Below are 23958 nucleotides of genomic sequence, written 5' to 3' on the forward strand. Positions count from 1 at the left end.
CAGAGTAGGGAGCCGAGAAGGGAGCCAGACATGGGGCTTGATCCCAGGACCCTGGGATCGTGACCTAAGCCGAAGGCAGACGCCCAACCGGCAGAGCCACCCAAGCACCCCAAAACTTTAGCTTTTCATGCAAGCACAGATATCCCCCAGTCAAGCTAATATCATGTCACAACACAGGATAACACACGGACAGATAAGAGAGGTAATTTGTAACTTAAGGAAATGTTTTGTAAAGCATTTAAGGAAAGCTCCCAAGTGCACCTAAAATGGGACCTGACGTGTGAAAATTCTAAACACATTCTTTTTAAGGGGGCATGCCTATTTTACAGCGTATAACAGGACCATTTTTTAGGAACACGAAACATGACAAGTATTTGGAACAGAATGCAGAACTGTCCTTAGGACTACACTTTCAAGAAGAAAAATTTCTCTCTATGAAAACAAAAATCTCACTGGCCACTGCCTTGCCACAGTGAATTAGTAGTAAGAGGAATCAATGAGATCCTGCCTGACCTTCATTCACACGTTTGAATGTAACCTGTGTTCTAAACACTCGGTTTCCTGAAAAGCTACTGCCAGACATCTTCAGGCTATTCATTTCCTGATTACTGTGCTGAGGCCAGCAGCGGGGACTGCCCGGGGAGGGCGAGCTCTAGAAGCAGCGTGGGCCTGACGTTCCTTTCCGCTAACTCATTGGAACCACTCGGTCACGGACGGCGATACGGCAACCAGGGTACAGAACAGAGTCTGCCAGCCTTCTGGCCAGGAAGGAAATCTAGACTATCGTTCTACACATCCAGGCAGAAAAGAGCTATCACCCCTCCCTTCTGCTGCTCGAGTTTGAAACCACAAGCAGCACTGTCTACGTTCTCTCGCATCTTCTGAAGTCCCCCTCATATGGCTCAGGACTTACACAGTTTGTATTTCATTTGCCAGCCTGGGAAGGTCTGGCAGAAGGGAGTCTCTTTTCAGGAGGAAGGAGACCCGCATGTCATTACTATAAGCTTGATTCTATTAGTGTTTGGTCAGCAGGTCTGCCAAGAGTACAGAAGGAGAGGCAGATAATAAGGACTGGAAAACTGGCAAGAGACAAATTTAGAGTTGCCATCCCTGGAAGAGATTGCCCAACAATAAAGTGGCCCCATACTTATTTTCTCTAGTCACAATTTACACTGTACCAGTTTTAACAAAGGATTCGAGAAGGCTATATACCATATTTGAAATGGTGTCTCTAGAGGTAAGGAGCCTCAGTGATTTCTTGCTTTATAACTATTTTTCAACTACAATACAACTACTAAGAGCGTAAGTTCCCACTAGGGTGGTACATAACATTTCATTACTACTAGAAACCACAGGAATGTTCTAGGGAAAGAGACTATCATCATTTAGTGAGAGGCAGTCTAGCCAAAACCCCAGGCTAACATCCAGATGCCTGTAGATCAGCTAAAATCCTTTTAAAGGGCTTTGGCTCTCCAGACACTAGTTTTAAGTCTTTTCTGGGAACTGGGAGTTTTTACAGGAGGGTAGGTAACTATCTGAAGAAAACCTTGGGATCCTACACTGAAGGCCCCAGTGAGAAGGGTGGCGAGTCCATTAAACAAGATTTCATCTTCTGTAGCTCCTGGATCTCGTCACTGCAAGGGCCATAGTGCACCATCAGAACCTTTTCTGCCCTCTGGACTGTGTGCAGTGCTTCTGCCATTGCAAACCTGAACCGAAGGAGGTAAAAGCAGTGAAGCCACTCATTCAGTCAAGCAGACATTAGTCAAGGGCCTACTTCCACCTTGTGGAGAATACAAAGTTATCGAAGATCAGTTTGTCCTCAAGGATCTCACAGTCTAGAAGGGTAGGGGAGAGACTTTCACAAACACACGGTAATGCAGAGTTTGAAAGCAGAGTTATGAGAAAAAGCATAAAGATTCTAAGGTCTGAGAAACAGGAAAATCTCAAAATGTTCAATCTGGGATTTATCCCATGGTTTACTCAGGAGTCTTCACTTTCAGGTAACCAAGTCCACCCCAGACCTGACTCTGCAGCCCCGATCTCTCTCTCTGACCAAATGGGAGACATCTGTGTCCTACATATCAGGTCCACAAATCATTCATAATCTTAGGATCGAGCTTCAAACATTGTCTTGCCCCAAACTGCACCAATGGCAGCTTTATCAAGGCTGGAAGGAAGTATTCCATCTAGAAACAGGGTCTCCCAATGATCACAGCTGCAAAAATGGATGACATCAACCCTATCGTTCTTTCCTTTAAACCTTCAAAGCAGGGTTTCTCTGCCTTGACGCTATTGATATTTTGGACTGGATAATTCTTAGCGGTGGGGGGCTGTCCTGTGCAGTGCAGGATGTTTAATAGTATCTCCGGCCTCCACCCTGAATCATGACAACCAACAATGTCTCCAGACATTGCCAAATATCCCCTGGGGGTAAAATTACTCCTCGTTGAAAACAACTGCTTTAAAAGGAACAGGATGGGGGAAGGAAGGGCCCCTGGAGTTGAAGGTGCTGAGAATGAGGGTGGTGAGGCAAGTGCGAGGAAGCAGAGGGCTGAGGAGAGCTGCCCAGGATGCGGGTGTGGGGTCGCGTGGCAACTTCTCCCTAGGAATGTCCCTTCAGTGCTAAGAGCTTTCCCCATATCTCTCAGGAGGAAATTCTAAAGCTTTGAGTTTGTCAGCAAAACAGAAGGAAAGGATCTCTGCTAACAGGGAAATAAAGAAGTTTCCACATGCTTAAAAGCACCATAGGAGAAAAGTAACGCCCAGAAGAGCCTAATAAAAGACAGTGTGTGGCCTCAAGGGCATTAGGAAGCCAGAGAAAGACTTACCCATTGAAAAAGAGTTGGGCCAGTTTGAAGAGCTCATGGCCCATCTCAACACTGGCTGGCCCATGCTGAACCTCGACCACTCGGAGGCTCTTCTGCAGGTGCGTAGCTGACTTCTGCCAGTCCCCTGCAATGAAAGAGAAAATCTGGTTCCACAAAGAACCACAGTCTGTGGATGACTGTTTTCAGAGTGAGGAAAGCTCAGTGGAAGGGGAGAACAGCTTCAGCTGAAAGACTGAGAGGTGACCAACCAGATGCGTCTGGGCTCATGACCAAAGGCAAAAGACAAATGTGGTCCTCAGAGCAGAAAATGAAGACACATGCCATACCTAAGGCAGCGTAGGCCTGGGCCAGGGCATCCTCCATTTCTCCCACCATGCTGTGTTCTGCTGACAGGAAGTTCTCAGCATCGTGTCGGTACGCCAACAACAGCTGAATGGCTTGCTCTGTCAATGCAAAGGAAGGTGGCCTCATCACTACACAAACCCAGTCCTAGAAATGAGAACCCAGCTCTTAAGTTCCATACTGGCTGGGCTGAATGTGGAAACCCCACTTTGTCTCCTTGTTGTGACCGACCCACAATGTTTGTTCCGATAAAGCTGTTGTTCTCTCACAGTTTCTCTTTCAGCAGAAGAGGTGCAAGCTGAGGCCTCCCCGTGTTGACGCTGGGTTTCCAACTTCAAGTGGCCTAGATTCCACTTATGATCATCATTTCTCTCGACTCAGAAATCTAAGTTAAAGGTCAACTTTCACAAAGTTGGGTAAATAAATTCCTATGACATCAAGTTCTAAGGCAGAGTTTGCAAGGATAATGTGGAGTTCCACAAGTCTCTCTGAAAACAGCAGGATACTTCTATCCACTGGGCACATGCTCCATGGCTCTCTAGAAGAGATGAGGCTCTGAGGAGAGCAGAGCAATCTCTCTAGGAAATTAGGTCATTAAGGCCCTGGAATTAAAATAAATGACACCGAACTTCTGGATCTGCACAAAGATCATGGGTGTCAGAGATAACCCTTCAGTCATCACAGGGTACTTTAACTTAGCTCTCTGGTGCCCCAGAGAACAACAGCTTAAATCATCGGGCCCTTTTCAAGGCTACCACACAAGCTCAGCCGGTTAGGGCTTGGTCTCATTGGCCTGCATAGCCATCTTGTGGCTGGCATGGGGATAATTAAATGTAATTCTTCAATCATCACCACGTTGCCTTGAGTCCAAGGTGATTCCAGAATAAATAAAAAGGGAGGGGCTGGAGGACCAAAGTAGGGAGCCAGTCTCACCTAGTTGACCATTGCTGAGAAGATTCCGGGCGCTCCCAACCCGCTGCTGAAGGTCCTGTAACCGGGAGATGAGGTGCTCCCTGCTGACTGATTCCGTACAGGACGTGCTGCCACAGCTCAGAACATCCCCTCCCTGTGAAAGTCAGTTTTGTCTTTATTCTTGTACCGCGGTCGGTTAGCGGCACCGCATGTGTTTTACATTATAGGGTCGCTCTACAGCTTCCGACCCTATGGGGCAAAGAGATGCCCTTAATAATACACCATGACCAAAGCCTGACTCGACTGGGTTTGGCAACAGCAACTCTAATGAAAGCAGTAGGCGATGCCTCCCTGAGATTTAATCTTCACAACCAAAATTAAACTAGTACAGGTCACAGTTTCTTTCTGTCTCTCTGTCTCTTTTACCCTTCTCCTGTGTCTCTCTGGATCCAGAACTTCAGATGACAGACATATTTCTAGTGCTTATGAAGAAGCCACGAGTACAGAGTTGTTGAATCACTCTGTTATGCACCTGAAATTAATGTGACATTGCGTGTCAACCATACTTCCATTAAAAAAAAAGCAAAAGCCAGGGGCGCCTGGGTGGCACAGTCAGTTAAGCATCCAACTCTCAGTTTCAGCTCAGGTCCTGATCGTCGAGTCATGGGATCGAGCCCTGCATCGGGCTCCATGTTCAGTGCAGAGTTTGCTGGAGATTCTCTCTCCCCTGCCCCTCCCACTTGTGCTCTCTCTCTCTCTAAAATAAGCAGGGGCACCTGGGTGGCTCAGTCAGTTAAGCATCCGCCTTCGGCTCAGGCCATGATCCCAGGGTCCTGAGATGAGCCCCACATCAGGCTCCTTGCTCAGCAGGGAGCCTGCTTCTCCCTCTGTCTGCCGCTCCCCCTGCTTGTGTGCTCTCTCTCTGACAAATAAATAAAATCTTAAAATAATTTAAAAAAATTAATCTTAAAAAAAAAAAAAGCAAAGCCATAAGAAAATCAATACCAGGTGAGGCCTCCCCACACATGACCTCGGATTTATAACTTCGGCTTTGCAACACAACAGCTCTGCATTACACTTATGGTTCCCCAAAGAATACTGTAACCTCTGGCAGAAGAGAAAATCTTGAGGTGGACTTTGGCAGTTTTTTATTTTTATTCCTTTTTTTTTATTTTTAATTTTTTAGGGGGGAGGGGCAAAGGGAGAGGGAGAGAGAGAATCTTTTTTTTTTTTTTTTAAAGATTTTATTTATTTATCCGACAGAGATAGAGACAGCCAGCGAGAGAGGGAACACAAGCAGGGGGAGTGGGAGAGGAAGAAGCAGGCTCATAGCGGAAGAGCCTTATGTGGGGCTCGATCCCAGAACTCCAGGATCACGCCCTGAGCCGAAGGCAGACGCTTAACCGCTGTGCCACCCAGGCGCCCCGGAGAGAGAGAATCTTAAGCAGACTTCATGCCCAGCACGGAACCCAATGCGGGGCTCGATCTCACGACCCTGAGATCATGACCCGAGCCGAAATCAAGAGTCAGACCCTTAACTGACAGCCACCCAGGCGCTCCATTTGCTGTCTTTTAAATGCCACTGTCTAGACCCTCATTGGCAACGGCAATGTGATTTCTCCCGAGGATCCTCTCCTACCCTCCCATCGTCAGTGCCTGTGGCCGAGAGGGTGGGCCTGGGGCTCGCATCCGACCCGTTCCCCTGGGCCAAATGGCTGGAGGAAAACTATGGTAGTCTGATTTGCCACCAGCCATGGGTATCAGGCCAATGAAACGCCGTAAAATTTTTGCCCAGACTGCTGTTAGAGGAGTGCATGTCTTTATCCTTCCTGACCAGAGGCTGTGAGGCTGGAGCTGCACACAGCTATCTCGCCACCACCAGAGGGAAGTCTGTCTGAGTACTGGGCTAACCGAGAAAGCAGAGCTGAGGGAGGTAGAGAGAAATTGGGTCTTGGTGACATTATCTGAGCCCCTGGATCAAGTCGTTAGCTGAAATACCCACTTCCTGGGACCTTTCAGGGATTTACTTGAGCAAATAAATTCTCAGTCCCCCCCCCCAAACCAATTTAGGGGGGGATTTTCTGTTATTTGCAGGAGACAGATGACTAGATCCAGCCTTTCCTCTGGTTCCCGCGGAGGGGTAACCAATGTGCCGGCAAGATGGGCTGAAGGGGAGGAGACTGTGGCTCTCAGTCTGTCCTGAAGATTTATGGCTTTTGGGCTGGATGACTGACCTCCAGCAAAAGTGGGGAAGAGAGATTCACCTGCAGGACTGCTCCGCAACGGTTACAACAGAATGCCTCCCATCGGGGCCCGACAGCAGCTCTGTGCTTCTCCTTCTGACAAGCCGGGCAGCCGCAGTCAAAGAAATACTGGGACCTCAGCTTCTGCTGCCTGTCGGCAACACCCATCCTGCTGTGGTGAGGCCCTGCAGAGAGACCACACTTCGCCAATGTTTAAGGCAAGAGAGAGTCTAGCGAACTTACGAAACTTCAGCTTAGCAGAGGCCATTCTTCATCATGCGACAAATGCCCTTCAGCAAACATTCTAGGCACCAGATATAGAAGTAAGCTTCCAAGCCGCAATGAAAACACCCCAAAGTTATTCTTAGTCCATTTTTTGGAATAGGAAGTTTATGGGATTAAGCAGGGAGATACATGATAGTTTAGACACAACAGGGCCAAGGAAGGAGGCCAGGAGGCTTTTTTTTTTTTTTTTTTTTGGCCTAAGTACGCACTGCCTTCACCTGTCCGAGGGTTTGCTTGTTCTCATTTGCCCCGTCCTTTCCTGCCAGAGAAACGTGGCCGGTGATGAGGAGGGGGCTCACCGTAGCAGTGGAGGATCTCCTGCCCTTTCCCAATCTTCTCCGAGGCCCGGATGGTGGCGACGGTGCTCATGAAGGACATGCTGGTGTTGGGGCTGCAGGAATGGTTCAGGAGGCTGACGACAGGGAAGATGCCCGTGGCAAGGCGGACCAGCCTGCTGTCGGTAACGTTGTTCTCTTTAGATCCTGAAAGTGCTAGAGGAAAAAGGAAAAAATGTGTCAGGACATTAGTCTTGGCCTCACCATCCATTCCTCAGAAGATGAGCTGGGCAACTGGGCCTGAAGCCCGCGTGAGTCATAGCCCCACAGCCGGATCCAGTACACATCAGACGGGACATGACTCACAGCAAACTCTCGTCCCCAGGACGCAAAGCAAATGAACACATGAAAAGTCCGCTGGGATTCTGGCACCTAACCACTGTGTCTCGCTACCAGGAAAAAACCAAAGATCAGAATTTATAAAAAAAAATAAAAATGAAAAAAGAACTACCAGTCGGGAGCCTTCTAGATAGACAGTTTCATAATGTTCACCAGGACACAGAAACCAGAGCACCCGCTGAGGTTATTTCCCACAGGCGTCTATGGTTGAAGCTGCTTTTGTGTAACTGGTCTTTGGGTAGTTAATAGAACAAGTAACCTAATTACTTTTGAGAGAAATATATTAAAATATATTATATTATATATATTTATATATAAGAGAAAATAATAAAATATGTTATATAAATATATATAATAATAAAATATATTATATATATTATATAGAAATATATTTTAATATATTATTAAAAATCATATTCCTTAGGCTTACCTGTTCATTCTGCTGTCTGTCCCAACTTTGTGGGAAATCAGCCAGCAGTAGTTGTCATTGAAAAAAAACCTCTGGTGGCGCCTGGGTGGCTCAGTTGGTTAAGCGTCTGCCTTCAACTCAGGTCATGATCTCAGGGTCCTGGGATCGAGCCCCGCATCGGGCTCCCTGCTCAGTGGGGAGCCTGCTTCTCCCTCTCTCTCTGCCCCCCGCCCCGTTTGCGCTGTCTCTCTCCCTCAAAATAAATAAATAAAATCTTTGGGGGAAAAAAAAAACCTCTCTGGAAAAGCTCTATTCCAGACAGTCTCATGTCCCAAACAATCTCTTCTTTGAAACACAATTAACGAGCGATTTAACCACATGACTGAAAATGAGGAAGGAAGGAAAAGGCCTCTAAGCAGTGAGGCTATTTCTGCACCAAAGCTCCCACACTTACATTCATAGATGAGTTCTTTATCCTCTCATGCAGTCCTATTTGCTCTTATTTTAGCCACAGTTATAACTGGCTTGGTTATTCAGTTTCTCAGCCCACAGTAGTTGAGAAACAGAGAATTAATAAGAGGCAGGTTTTCTAACAATGGCAAAAGACACAGGGTGACAGACAGGAGAGGGAGGCAGAAAACTTCTATAAGAATAACAGCCTTAGGGCAAACAAAAACCCTAGTACCACTCAAGCTTTACACCGTCACATCTCCCTTAACCAGAGGTTCCTAGACCGATGGCATATCTACATGGGTTCTGTAATAGCCATACATATCTCAGAAAGACGCATGCACAAGACAGATAACCTTGGGCATCCAGAAAGGCTTAGATTGTGTTCAGCAGCGTTGGTGGAAGCATGAGGAAATCGTATTTGCAACCAAACTGGTTGAAATATGAAAGATACTCATACTTCAGAGGGAAACTTTCCGTTTTCTGGGTAACTGAAAAACCATCAGCTAATTGTGCTATCACTGCGTACGCCAGGAATCTCAACACACCAATCACTGAAGAAATGAAGCAGTCTAGGGACAAATGTAATGAATAAAGGAAATATCATGAACCACCACGTGGAAATGTTCTAGAAGGGAAGACATTTAGATATAGGAATAACGTTGTCTCTCTGCAGACAATTCTGTTATCTGTTGCTATGGAGGACAAGACTAGAACAAGTAAATAAAATGCACGGGGAATCCAAGTGACTCAGTTTTAGTCAACAGCCCTATAAACTGTACTGCAATCTTTCAACAGGGCTTCTCTTAAGTATTGAGCAGGTTTTCGTTTCCCCTCTTTCCCCCTGTCCAATGCCTACCTTCCCTGCACGTGCTAATGAGCAGTGAAAATGCTAAAAGGCAGGCAGCAGGAAGGAGCAGTACAGGGCACGAACGGTTTGTAGTCTGAACTATCAGCCTCTGCATAATTACGAGTGGACCTGCATTCCCAACTACCGATAACGGGCAAGCTAAATTAGAACAGTTGCTACAATTTTCCCACAAAAAATGATCACAATGCAGTGAGTAATGTCAGCTCCGTGAATTATTTATAGATTATTCTCTAACATAAGTAGGCCCAGGAACTGAGTGGAGTGAATATTTATGTCAGAGTTGAGTCTCTAATTATTTCTAAAAATTAAGTATTGACTTAAAAAAATTATCCAATATTTTGGATTAATCATCTGTTAGCAGAGATAATGGAAAGTGAGAACATATATGTACCTTATCAACCAAATTTAACATGTGACATTTTGTGTATAAAACAGAAACAAAGAGGGAGTGACTCTTTATTTTACTAAAAGCGTACCTTGGTAATATCCCTAGTGCATTTAAAATGGATTCAACGGGGCACCAAGGGGTCCCCATCTGTTGAGTGTCCAACTCTTGATTTCGGCTCAGGTCATGATCTCGGGGTTGTGAGATCGGGCCCTGTGTTGGGCTCTGCGCTCAGTGGAATCTGCTCTCTCTCTCCCTCTGCCTTTCCCCTCATGTGCTCTCTCTTTCTCAAATACATAAATAAATCTTTTAAAAAAATAAAATGGGATTCAAGTGCAGAAAAAAAGATTCATTTGCAATACTTCCAGAATATACCTATTCTGGTAGATATTTTATAACAAGAAATTCATGTGTATGCCACACGAACAATCAAGGACACAAACTGAAGGTGGATTCCTTGGTTGCTGAAGAGTGAAAGCCAAGGGCAGTGAATTAATCTGAACCTACGTGGAACCTCACTAAGCCTTGTAAGGAATCCAGATACATCTCAAATCTGCCGTTCCCTCTGAGATAGAACCGCACTGACCGAGGTCTAGAATATCATCAGTGGCCAGTTCTGTGCCTTAAGATTAGTACCAAAGAGAGGTTTCTGAGGAACTTTGATTAAATAGGATCTACGCAAAGATAATAACATACATTTTTACAGGTTTCGGTCAAAGACTATCCTAGTTAATGCTTGAATCCTTCTCTGCTGCTAATGAAAGACCTGCTAATGAGATTCCATAAGAACACTAACTGGGAAGTGTTGGAACCTCAAAGAAATAAAAGGGATATAACAAGATTAGAAATATGGGGCGCCTGGGTGGCACAGCGGTTAAGCGTCTGCCTTCGGCTCAGGGCGTGATCCCGGCGTTCTGGGATCGAGCCCCACATCAGGCTCCTCCGCTGGGAGCCTGCTTCTTCCTCTCCCACTCCCCCTGCTTGTGTTCCCTCTCTCGCTGGCTGTCTCTATCTCTGTCGAATAAATAAATAAAAAAAAAAATCTTTAAAAAAAAAAAAAAAGAAATATGAGCAGACTAAAACAAAATCTAATTGGATTCTAAACTGAAAGTGAACATTGCTGGTGGGCGTGTAACTGGTGCAACTTTCCTGGAGGGCGATTTTGCGCTATGTATCAAGTGCCTTGAAAACGTGCTTATAGGGGCTCCTGGGTAGCTCAGTTAGTTGGGCTTCTAACTCTAGATTTCAGCTCAGGTCATGATTTGGGGTCATGGGATCAAGCCCTGCCTTGGCCCAGCAACAGAGGCTGCTTGAGTTTCTCTCCATCTGCCCCTCCCCCAGCTCGTCCTCTCTCTCTCTCTCAAATAAATAAATAAATACATCTTTTGAAAAATTTAAAATGTTCATATAAACAAAAGTTCCTATCATTTGAATTATTTTTATTATTTAGAAAACTAATTAAAATTATAAAAAAAATTATAAAATTATAAAAGGAATACATGGTAGTCAGAAAAAAGTCATAAAGTGAAAATTATAGAGAAAATAAGTCATCTGTAAGCCTATCAGCCAGGTACAACAGTTTGGGGCATTTTCTTGCAGCCTCTTTCTAGCCTTATATATGAAATTCTCATGTGATGCACAGAGCGATTTGTAAGTTATTTCTTTCACTTAATATATCATGGCCATTTCTTTATACTCTAACCTAAAATGCATATTAAAGAAAAAAGCCAACAAAGCAACCCTGTCCATCTGATAGGGAACGAATGGTATCTTGTTTCAATTACAACAGCGGTTAAACATGACCATGTTTACTACTGCTTTGATACAGGGCTTGCTTATGTACCTTTTTAAATAGCTATTTAAAGATATAATTTATCTACCATAAAATTCACCTATATTAAGTGTACTAACAATGATTTTCTTTAGGAAATTCATATAAGTTGTGTAACCATTATCACAATCTAGTTTCACATTTGCCACACTATGCATATGCTTAAAGACTGACTTTAAGAGTTGCAGATTTGCTAGAAATGATCTCTCATTTTGTCATTTACATTTTAGTTTATGGGTTTTTTTTCCCCTGGGGGTGGTTTGCTTTTAAAATAACAACTATTTCGGGTGCCTGGGTGGCTTAGTTGGTTAAGTGTCCAACTCTTGATTTTGGCTCAGGTCATGATCTCCGGCTGTGAGATTGAGCCCTGAGTACTGGGGAGTCTGCTTGTGATTCTTCCCCTCTGCCCCCTCCCTCCACTCGCATGCATGCCCTCGCTCTCTCTAGGGTGAATAAATATTAGAAACAAACAAACAAAAAAAGAAACTATTTTATTTGCCAATGCTCTGTGCCAGCCACTTTGCTCAGAGTTCAACTACACGTTTTCTGCTGGTCTTACCCGGGACTATTCATATTTTTTTTTTTAAAGATTTTTATTTATTTATTTGACAGAGAGACAGCCAGCGAGAGAGGGAACACAAGCAGGGGGAGTCGGAGAGGAAGAAGCAGGCTCCTAGCGGTACAGAGAGCCCATGTGGGGCTCAATCCCAGGACCCTGGGATCACGCCATGGGCCGAAGGCAGACGCTTAACGACTACACCACCCAGGCGCCCCAGCTGGGACTATTCATATAATGGCATTCATCTAGGGTCTTTTACCCTCAGGAAGGCTAGACTTATTTAAAAAAAAAAAAAAAAAAAGGGCGGCTAACGTAGGCTTGTTCATATGGCTATACACCATCATTTCAAGAAAATGACACAGGGGCGCCTGGGTGGCCAGTCGTTAAGTGTCTGCCTTCGGCTCAGGGCGTGATCCCGGAGTCCAGGGATTAAGCCCCGCGTTGGGCTCCCTGCTCTGTGGGGAGCCTGCTTCTCCCTCTGCCCCTTTCCCTGCTTGTGCTCTCTCTCTCAAATAAAAATCTTTAAAAAAAGAGAGAGAGAGAGAAATGATCAAAGAAAAAAAAGAGAGAGACAGCCAAGAAACAGACTCTTAACTATGGAGAACAAACTGATGGTTACCAGAGGGGGGGTGGGGGGGTGGGGGTGCGGGAAACAGGTGATGGGGATTAAGAATACACTTGCGGTGATGAGCACTGAGTCATGTATATAATTGTTGAATTATATTGCACACCTGAAACTAATATAACATTGTTAACTACACTGGAATTTATTTTTTAAAGATTTTATTTGAGAGAGAGACAGCCAGCGAGAGAGGGAACACAAGCAGGGGGAGTGGGAGAGGAAGAAGCAGACTCACTGAGCAGGAAGCCCGATGCAGGGCTTGATCCCAGAACGCCGGGATCACGCCCTGAGCCGAAGGCAGCCACTTAACGACTGCACCACCCAGGCGCCCCACTACACTGGAATTTTTTTAAAAAGTATACCAAGTGAGACACACAGACAGCTTAAGTAATCTGAGTTCATACAGACAGTTGGCAATTAGAATCAGTGGAGGAGAAATCCAGGTCTGCTCCCTTCCAGTCCTGTATTTTCATTCCTTCAAGGATCTCTCTCATCCACATTCTCTATCTTCTTTACTGATTACAGTGCTTTTGATATTTGGTCTTTAGGTTGAATCTAGCTATCTTTTAATTACCTAAATTGGATATTCTACGCTTTAAAAGCTTCTCTCACCCTAAGACCATGTAAGTGTTCACTTATCTTTTCCTATATATTTTATGGTTTAATGTTTCACTGTTTAACTTTTTAATGATTTGGAAAATTTAATACTTTTAGGGAGCTATCATGTCAGTACCATCCTGTCTTTAATTACTGTAGCTTAATGCTGATATGAAATCTGACGGTACTAAGCCCCTTCATATTATTATTACTGCAGCGCCTGGGTGGCTCAGTCAGTTAAGCCACCGACTCCTGATTTTTGGCTCAAGTCCTGATCTCAGGGTCCTGAGATCTGGTCCTGCCTCCGGCTCCAGCGCTAGGAGCGAGTCCGCTTGAGATTCTCTCCCTCCGCTCCTCCCCCACCACTTGCACTCTCTCTCGCTCTCTCACTAAATAAAATCTTTAAAAAATACTTGATTATTAACAGTTCGGCTTTTTATTGAACCGGTTACAGAAGAGATGTAGTCAAAAACGAGTCAAAGACCAAACCGAGCGTCACCATCAGGCTCCTCTGATTCGTCCTTCTTTGCTTCCACCTCCTTCTCACCGGGCAGCAGTGGTGGCCGCAGCTGCTGGGATGGCTCCACCAGCACCTCCGCTGGAGAGCAGATTCCCCGCGTTGACACAGGTCAGGGCCTTTGCAAACAAGCGGGGTGGGAAGGGGTGGACATTTACACGGGATTTTCAGGAAGGCACGGATCTTAGCCTCGGTGAGCGCCACCCGGTCGTGCAGGGTGTGCTCTGAGAAGGTGGGTGTGGGCTGGCGCCAGCCTTGGCTTCAGAGGAAAAGGATTCAGTACTCTTTCACAAGATGAACTTTAAAATCAGTGTCCAATTTCAAGAAATACCCAATTGTGATTTTGTGTGGAACTGCACTGCACTGGTTGGGGAATGCAGGGGAACCGCCGTTTTTAGTTTTCAGGTTTTCCATCTCAGAATATGGCCTGTCTCTGCACTTACCCAAACCTGTGTATCCTTCCAAGTTAACATATGCTTGCATGTCTGGATGAAACCCTTCTTGGTCATCTCTTAGCACTCCTTCAATAAACTGCTGGATGTGATATGGCAGTGATTTTTTCAGGATTCCTACAGTGATATTCACAAGTGAGACTACAGTTTTTATCCTTGGCTTTGCAAAATGAGTGGGAAAGGACTCCAGGCTCCCCCATGCCCTGGAACACTTCATACTGTATAAAAATGATCTGTTTCTTGAAAGATATTTTCTCTTTGCTTTATTAAAAGAAATGTGGCTAGGGACGCCTGGATGGGTCAGGTGGTTAAGCATCTGCCTTCGGCTCCGGTTGTGATCTCAGGATCCTGGGATTGAGCCCTGTGCTGGGCTCCCAGCTCAGTGCGGAGTCTGCTTCTCCCTCTCCCTCTGTCTCTCTCTCTCTCAAATGAATACATAAAATCCTTTTTAAAAATGTGGCTAAATATGGTCCTTAAAAGTGTTAAAGAACTTACATGGAAAAGAGTGGGTCTGGCTTATTTTTATGGGGGGAGGAATATATATATATATATATATATTTTTTAAGATTTTATTTATTTGTCAGAGAGAGACAGAGAGACAGAGCACAAGCAGGGGGAGCCACAGAGGGAAAAGAGGGACACAGAGGTGTCCCTGGAAATATTTTGATAATCTTTTTCAATTTCTTCCATAATCACTGGATTTCTGAAGTGTTCTCCTCCTGAGAAAATGTAAGAAATTTATGTTTTCTACAAAGTTTTCTCCTTAATGTTTTCAAATTTAATAGTCTAAAATTGTATTGCTTAAAATTTAAAAGATATTTTATTGGCTATATCCCCTTCATTGTTCCTAATTTTATGGGCTTTTTTTCTTTTTTCTAAATAGATATCTTAATTAGATTTGTGAAATCTTTGTCTCTATCAGGAGTCTGTATACTGTACCCTGTTGGTCAAATCCTGCCTGCTGCCTGTTTTTGTAGAGTGTGGTCTAAGAACTGTTTTCACATTTTTAAGTGGTTGGAAAAAAATGAAAATAATGCTCACACACACACACACACACACACAAAAATAAGAATAATGCTCACGATGTGAAAAATTATAAGAAATCAAATTTCAGAGTCCATCATGAAGTGTTATTGGAACCCAGCCATACTCATTCATTTGTGCATTGTCAATGGTGGCTTTTTTTTTTTTTTAATGATTTTTTATTATATTATATTAGTCACCATACAGTACATCCCCGGTTTCCAATGTAAAGTTCGATGATTCATTAGTTGCGTATAACACCCAGTGCAAATGGTGGCTTTTGTGCTACAATGGCAGAGCTGAGTCAAAGAGACATCATGGCCTGCAAAGCCTAAAATATTTACTGTCTAGCCCTTTACAGAAAAAGTTTGCTGAACGCTGTAAGGAGAAGAACAAAGGCAAAAGAAAAGTAGGTAAAATCAAATTTCCTTACAACTGGCAGCCCATTGACAAATACTTAAGACAGGCAAGAGTATGACATTCCTCAAGGAGCTCACAACTGCCTTAATGTCAATGCTTTCTTAGAGGCAAAAAGCAACCTTAGCTTGACAACAGCCAGACCACGATTCTCTCTCCCTCTGCCACCATCCCCCCACCCCCCCAGTGTGAATGTGGGTATGAGCTCACTCTCTCTCAATGAATAAATAAATGAAATCTTAATAAAAAAAAAAGATTTTATTTATTTATTTGATAGGAAGAGAGAGAGAGAGCACAAGCAGGCAGAGGGAGAAGCAGACTCCCCGCTGAGCAGGGAGCCTGACACTGGACTCGATCCCCGGACCTCAAGATCATGACCCGAGCTGAAGGCAGACGCCTAACCGACTGAGCCACCCAGGCGCCCCTAAATGAAATCTTTAAAACAAATAAATAACTAAATAAAAATATATACATAGGGGGAAAAAAACAGACTAAAAGCAAAAATACCAAAATCTTAAAATGGATTATATATTTTTCCCATTATTCTAGTTTTCCTTAACATATGAAAATCCTTTTGGAAACTTCCTTTATCTAATCGATCACTCCCCACAACCCCAGTGCAGCTCTTTCTGCCCATGGGTCCTGTTTCATGCCTTAATAAAAGCAACTTTTGCACTGAAAACGTCTCAGGAATTCTTTCTTGACCGTTTGCTCCTGGCCCACATCATATCACCCTGGTCTAACGCACACAAGTTCTGATAGATATATGTACTGAATCCCCCTGTATATTAGTTATCTTGGCTTCAAGACCCTTATTTTTAATATATTTGATCAAAATCAGAGTGGTATATTAAAGTTTCTCACAACTGTGGAGTTTTTGCCGATTTCTCCTGGTATACTTCATGATTTTTGTTTTATAGTCACAATCTCTATGTTTCTGAGAGCCAAGGTTGATGACATATTTCAGCGTGGAAAGTGTCCTATGTAAATACAGAATTCTTTTTACTGGATACCTTGGGTTCTATATTTCATATTAATTCCAGTACCCTGATTTGCTTGTGATTCCTGACATGTCTTACCCAAACATTTGTGTTACTTTGTTATATGTGTTACTTTTGCAAACAGAGTATAGTTGGATTTAATTTTTTTTTTACCCATTCTGAAAGATTCGTTTAGAGTTTAGCCCATTTATAATTACATACAGATTCATTTTATCACCTTGTTGCTCAGTGAACTGGTTTTTATTTAAAAAAATTTTTTTTTAAAGATTTTATTTATTTGACAGAGAGAGAGTACAGGCAGGGGCAGCGGCAGGCAGAGGGAGAGGGAGAAGCAGGCTCCCTGCTGAGCAGGGTGCCCGACCCGGGCTCGATCCCAGGACCCCGGGATCATGACCTGAGCTGAAGGCAGTCGCTTAACTGATGGAGCCACCCAGGTGCCCCTCACAGAACTGGTTTTTAAAAGAAAATTTTCTTCCCTAGACTAACAGAAAAGGTATACAATCCATTTTTAAGATTTATTTACTTTTAGAGAGAGAGCATGTCATGAGCAAGAGAGAGAGCAGAGGGAGGGGCAGAGGGAGAGGAGAATCTCAAGCAGAACTCTGAGCCCAACGACGGGCGCGATCCCACAACCCCGAGATCACGACCTGAGCTGAAACCAGGAGTTGGACACTCAACCAACTGAGCCACTCAGGTGCCTCCAATCCATTTTAAATTTACTAGAATAATGTTACTGTGTGAATCAGTGTTTTTAATTTTTAAAGTGTAGTAAAAGTTCAAAGAAGGAGGTAGGAATCGCCCTGACTTCCACCTTCAGAAATGATTACTGTTAAGATTATGGTATTTTTGCTTTTCGTCGTTTTTTTCTATGTATATATTTTTATTTAGTTATTTATTTTAAAGATGTATTTATTTATTTTGAGAGAGAGAGCGAGAACACACATGTGCACTAGTGGGAGGGGGAGGGGTGGAGGGAGAGGGAGAGAGAGAATTTCAATCAGACTTGGGCTGAGCATGTGAGAGCCCCCAACTCAGGGCTCGATCTCACAACCCTGAGATCATGACCTGAGCTGAAATCAAGTTGGATGCTTAACCAACTGAGTTGCCCAGGCGCCCCTTTTTAAAACATCATATAAAGAATAAATTATGCATAAAATATAAAGCCTGACAGGTAAAGCCAAAATCTCCAGTCCTCTTTCCATCACTCCACATAGCCAGTATCATGCTATGTATCTATTTCTCTAATCCTTATTAGTCACAGAAAGTACAGGTATTCCTGGCTATACACACATTTACTATCCAAAAGTTTATTCTGAACAACTTGTGAAAAAATTTACCTGAAACTTGCCATGCAAATAAAAACCTGACTATAATGAAATGTCACGCACGTGGACCAAAAACATTTAGGCTAAGATTCTTTGACAGTTAGGGGTAGGCCACTGGAGGAAAGTGGATGGAAGACTACTTTGGTCCCTGTGACTTGGCCATTCTGCCTCAAGGATTCAGCCTGCTATTGTTTACCTGGACAGTACTTTCTATAGTTTTCTGAGCTCTCGACATTTGTATCTTTTTTTTTTTTTTTAAAGATTTTATTTATTTATTTGAAGAGAGAGAGACAGCCAGCGAGAGAGGGAACACAAGCAGGGGGAGTGGGAGAGGAAGAAGCAGGCTCCCAGCGGAGGAGCCCGACGTGGGGCTCGATCCCAGAACTCTGGGATCACGCCCTGAGCCAAAGGCAGACGCTTAACGACTGAGCCACCCAGGCGCCCCTTGACATTTGTATCTTTTTTGTATGTTTTGTTAAGTACTTTAGAGGCAAGACACAATAAAATCAGGAGTCGGTAACTTTCTGCCATTATAATCCAGAAGCTCCATATACTATTTTTTATATTCACAAAAACAAAACTAAATGAAAATAATATTTTTTAAAATGCCAGTGAATGTACCCAAGGGAAAACATGATTCTGGAAAAACACTCAACAGATGTATTTTAGAAGGAAGCAGTGGCTCAAAGAAGCAAATGAAAGCAGAGAAGAAAATGGAGACTAACTTGCAATGGGATTTCCTAGCATTATAGGATGAAGCCAGGGCTATTTTTGGGTGTTCCATGCGCTTCAGGATGGGGAAGACAGTCTTCCTCCAAAACACCTCTAGTGAAACGCCTACACATTGTATAATTCAGCAGCTGCACTAAAATTAAAGATAAAAACATATATATAAAAGGTTGACAAAATTCTAGATTACCTAACGTGAGAAGACGAAAAGAGCCACCTAAGCATGTACAGCTTACTAAAGCCACATTTACATCAGTCTGTCTATAAATCTGAGGTTTAGGTAATATCTAATTTTTCCCCTCAATAGAGTTAATTAAAAAATTGAGAAAAGTATAATGACTTAATTGAATTGAAAGACATTATCTGCTAAAATGGAGATCATACAATAGAAATACTAGAGACACTGCTTCTTTTCTAATAGTATCTGTTGTCAGTACAGCGTCACTCATGATGCTGGGCACATCCACCCTCTCCATCTACCTTAAACAGCCTTATCTGCAGGCCCAGTTCAGGCAAGCAGGGCTAGGCTGGTCTGTGCTGGTCTGTGTCTAGAGGTGGTCCCTAGATTGTCGGTCCCTGACCAAAGGACAGCCCAAGCAGGCTGGCCAATAGTTCACGGTAGTACTGTGTGAAGAGCTGTGCTCGGCCAGATTGCTCTCTTGGAAATTTAAAACAGAAGAATGGGGGAAATCTGTCAGTTAGAAAGAGAAGAGACAGAGTAGTTGAGTCACATGAAGAAGATTTTGATACCTTAACTCAACTGCAGACCCTTTTTTTTTTAGATTTAAAAAAATATATATTTTATTTATTCATTTATTTGAGAGAGAGAGAGAGCAAGAGAGGACCAGAAAGCACAAGCAGGGGGAGCAGCAGAGGGAGAGGGAGAAGCAGACTCCCCACTGAGCAGAGAGCCCCACGCAGGGCTTGATCCCAGGACCCTGGCATCATGACCTGAGCTGAAGGCAGATGGTTAATGGACTAAGCCATTCAGGCACCCCCGTAGACCCTTCTTTCTGCAGTCTTGATTATTGTTTCAGTTCTTCTTCACAATAAAAATCCCTCAGTAATAGGGTTTTTAATTTTAAAGTAAATTTACAAACACACACATCATCATCACAACTCAGTGAAGTTAGGATTAAACTACTCATTGTTGAGACGAGAAAATGGAGGGAGAGTGGGATCAAAGAATTTGTTCAGGTCACAGAGCTTCTCAATAGCATAATCATGGTAACACAAGATAGCTAGCTGTGTTTTCCCATTAGACCACCACTACTGTTTTCGCTCACAGTTCTTTCTCCCCAGATATCAGCTACAGCCAGAACAGCACGGTAAGGCGAGCAAAGCTTCCCTCTTACCTGTTTGCTGAATGGTAGTTATTGCCTGAGCGTTACACTGCAACTGTAACATCTGCTTCAACATGGCCACTCCCCAGATATTCAACTCGGAACACAAGACAGGAGGCACTGCTGCTTCCGGCTTAGAGGAATCGGCTGCTTCAAGCTGCTTGCACAGCGCAGACACACTGACAGCACAGAGGAATTTGTATTCTGGGCTATGGTTTTCAGTGTGGGGCAAGAGGTGGAAGACAGCATTATAGTTATTTTCATATTTGCCATTAATATCACATCCTGGAACTGGGGTCTTAACTCCTGTGCCATTTTTCTCACTCTCCCCTCCTACGTCAGAACTGAGCGCTTGTATCAGATTCTCACTTTCAGGTGAACACACGTCCTTGTTACTAATCTCACCACAAAGCTTCTTCAGGACTTTGCCTGCATCCTCAAATCTAGCTAAAAGAGTTGACCTCAGGGCGATGTGGCAAAAGACACCCAGTGCGAGCAGCAGCCCCCCTAGAGGACACTCTATATTATGGTAGAGATCCCAGGCCTGCTGCATACACTCATGGCTGCAGTACTTGGCATAGCTGCATCCATCACAGGGAACCATGGCCAAAGTGTGCTTCAAACATCGGTGACAGTAGAGGTCCCCATTGGTAACTCTGGTATCCCACTTGCTCTCTAGGCCATGATGTAGTGGTGGCCTTTCTCCCGGGTTAAGGACACTCACAAAAGCATCCTCCTTCACCAAGAGCTCTCCTGGGAGAATATCTTTTGTGGCAATCAGATAGCGGCCTCTTAAAGGGTCCACGCGTAGGCCGACAGAAGATGACGCACTGGCAATCTGTTCATTCTCTTCCCTTAGGTCCATATCCTCAAAGACTTTCGTTACAACTTCTGGGAAGGTTGCTGTGAGATTCTCCCTTTCTTTTACCTTCATTTTCAGACGACAGAGGTTTCTCTGCAGAATTTGAAACTGGGCAGCTGCTAGGGTTGGTTTGGCAGCAAAGCTACTTTCAAGATGCCTGATGGTCTGGCCTGCCTCCTGTAGTCTCCCCAGGGTCACCAGACATTCGACCTTACGCAACGTCACCTTGGGTTGCAAACTTTCCGGATACCCATGCATCTGTGCTCTCGTGATGTCTTTAAGACACATCTGAAAACAGAAAGGAAATCCCCAAATGACCCTTGGTTCTGACTCTTCAATGTCTACTGAAAATCTTAACAAAAATCTACAGGAAAGTTAAAGATGATTAAAAATGGAGCAACTATAACCACGTGCTTATTTCTTTAAATCATATTCTACTGTGCAGAACACGTAAAGATTAAGTAATACTTAAGTGATTAAGTAATACTTGTCGAGGATATTGAATTTAATTGTCTTATTAAATATTCCTGTTTTGAGAAAAAAAAGTCTTACAGAGAAGAACTATACTGATTAAAGGGGTAGGCTGAGAAGCCAGACAGATCTACATTCCACTTCTGATTGCTTCTTACTAGCTGTATGACCTTCTGCAAGCAACTTAATTTCTCAGCGTCTTAGTGCTCTCATCTGAAAAACACGGATACCTCACAGGGTTGTTTTAAGGATGAAATAACGTAATATACCTAAAGTGCTGAAAAGAGTGTATGTGTTTAATGTATGATAATCGCTGCTACAAGAAGGGAAATAGAAATAACCAATACAGGGAGGTTATAAAGGGTTAAATATTTCACAAGTTCTTCCAATTGTTGTCCTCAATTGTCTAGGACTTTCTTGCTTAGGGCCTAGAGTTAAATTCTTGCTTGCCTCTTTTATTTTATTTTTAGAGAGAGAGAGAGGGGGAGGGCAGGGGGGAGGGGCAAAGGAAGTGGGAGAGAGAGAATCTTAAGCAGGCTCCACGCCCCAGCGCAGAGCCCAATGTGGGGCTCAATCTCAGGATCCTGAGATCATGATCTGAGCTGAAATCAAGAGTCAGACGCTCAACCGACTGAGCCACCCAGGCGCCCCCCTTGTTCGTCTCTTTCAGTTCCAAGGGCAATAAGTGTGAACCTGTGATTATTCAACTAGTTCTTAATTCTAGGGCATATTTTAAAATTTCTGTGGAATTCCAAAATGGATGTACCAAAATGACATTTGAGAGCTGGGCTTTAGCCCTCAATCGGAGAATGAGAACAAAGCCACTCATATCAAGCCCACTCCCTCACAGACATACACAGGCACTTCCGTGCAACTTTTACTTGCCCATTCAAAATTCGCATTGAAGGTGAGTCATATTACTGCAGGGATAATCTTGAACATGCTCCACTTATTAAGAAACAAACAAACAAGTAAATAGTTTGCAAACACTTGGAACCTAAAGTATTATTAGCAACATATCTCATAGCTGATCTTGACACTGAGAACTGCTGACCCACTGGATATAGTCCATGGCCCCGTGCCGTGTGCCATGACTCCTGTCAACCAATATGACCCACATGATCACCTGTGATAGGTAAAATGAAGCAGCGGAAAGAACAAATTTGGGAGGATACCAATTTTCTTCCAACTCAACCAGCTGAAGCAGGGCCCAGTTTTAGTGCTCTAAGGTAGGCGCGGAGCTGAAGGTCTAGTCTTCCAGTGAACCCCCTACAGATCCTCTCCCATCACACCAGGCACCCCGATACTCACTTCATACTCATCCAGGTAGAAGAGGGCCGCAGACCGATTGGCATAACACAGTGAAATGTCTGCAGTGTGAGGCCTTGCATGCGATATTCCCTGCAAAACAATCAACCAGTTAAAAACATAAATGAAAACTGGCATTTTAAAAAATAATTTCTACCCCCAACATGGGGCTGGAACTCATGACCCAAGATCAAGAGTCACATGCTCCACCTACTGAGCCAGCCCGGTGCACTGAAAACTAGCGTTTTTAAAGCTCTTTTGTGGGGGACGCCTGGGTGGCTCCATCTTGAGGCTCATGTTAAGAGTCTGCTTAAGCTCAGGTCATGATCCCAGGGTTCTGGGATGGAGCCCCGCATCCTGCTCAGCAGGGAGTCTGCTTCTCCCTCTGCCTGCCGCTCCCTGGCTTGTGCAAAGTGTGTGTGTGCGCGCGTGAGCACGCGCTCTCTCTCTCTGACAAATAAATAAATAAAATCTTTTAAAAAAGTACACTTTTTTTTCAGATAATAAGGGCTATACTACGAAAGATGGCCTGAAATTGGTAACGGTAGTGGATCTCTTTGTGCTTCAGCTTCACTTTTAACCACCTTAGAGCAAAGCTGGGAAGATTAAGTGAGGAGATAAATAGTCCAAGCACTCTGAAGACAGCAGCATCAGACACAGCTTCAGCCACAAACAATACTGAAGGTAAATGAAAACGGAGGAAACTTTGCAAGCACAATCCTGCACATAACAAAGGGTGAGTGGCACAAATGGATATTCACAGAAGAAACGCTAATGATACTTATTTCTTAGAAAACAAATAGCTAATTCATTTGTGGATTGCAAAATATATGAAAACGAAAGTACACAAAGTTTCCTTTTTTTCTACCACCAAATTGGCAGGGATGAATAATTATCATAAAGGCAGCATCTCAAATCACTGAAGAAAAGATAGGGATTATTCAATAAAAGTATTGTGACAAGTAGGTAGCCACTGAAGATAAAGTTGGCTCTCTATTTATGATAAACCTTTCATTATGATAAATTCCAAATGGATCAAAATCTTAATATAAAAAATGAAACTCTCAGAGCACTAGAAGAATCTATAGGAATAATCTAAAGTAATGTTGGAGTGAGGAATCCCTTTCTAACTATGACACAAAACCCAGAAGTCATAAGAGGTAAATAAATTTGACTATATAAAACATTTCTTTACAGCAAAAACCAATAAAAGCAGTATCAAAAGGCAAACTTGAACTGGAAAAAATATCTGCGACTCATATCACAGGCAAAGGGCTCATTTCTTTACTTTATGATTAGTTCCTACGGCTCAATAAGATGACCAATAGTTCAATAGGAAAATAAGCAAATAACAGGAACAGATAGTTCTAACGGGAAATACAAATGGCTCGTAAACATATGAAAAAATGCTCAACTTCATTTGTAATCAGCAAAATGCAAATGAAAACTCTACTGGATCTTGAAAACATTATGCTGAGGGAAATAAGCCAGAAACAAAA

The 23958-nt window shown here is 43.5% G+C and overlaps 1 protein-coding gene across 1 annotated transcript in view; it reads right to left on the minus strand.

The window, feature by feature from the left end:
* Nucleotides 1–771: 771 nt before the first annotated feature.
* SMYD4 (SET and MYND domain containing 4) overlaps nt 772–23958 on the minus strand; it is a 48485-nt gene continuing 25298 nt past the window's right edge. The window contains exons 4-11 of the mRNA XM_045773270.2: nt 22463–22552; nt 19831–20968; nt 6913–7104; nt 6350–6513; nt 4107–4239; nt 3158–3274; nt 2832–2955; nt 772–1709 (exon numbers count right to left, since the gene is read on the minus strand). Coding sequence (XP_045629226.2) covers nt 1556–1709; nt 2832–2955; nt 3158–3274; nt 4107–4239; nt 6350–6513; nt 6913–7104; nt 19831–20968; nt 22463–22552 — 2112 coding nt within the window. The 3' untranslated portion in view covers nt 772–1555. The remainder of the gene's footprint in view (nt 1710–2831; nt 2956–3157; nt 3275–4106; nt 4240–6349; nt 6514–6912; nt 7105–19830; nt 20969–22462; nt 22553–23958) is intronic.

Source organism: Ursus americanus, chromosome 23, assembly GCF_024610735.1.
Source record: "Ursus americanus isolate L20-20 chromosome 23, mUrsAme1.1.p, whole genome shotgun sequence".
Taxonomy (NCBI): domain Eukaryota; kingdom Metazoa; phylum Chordata; class Mammalia; order Carnivora; family Ursidae; genus Ursus; species Ursus americanus.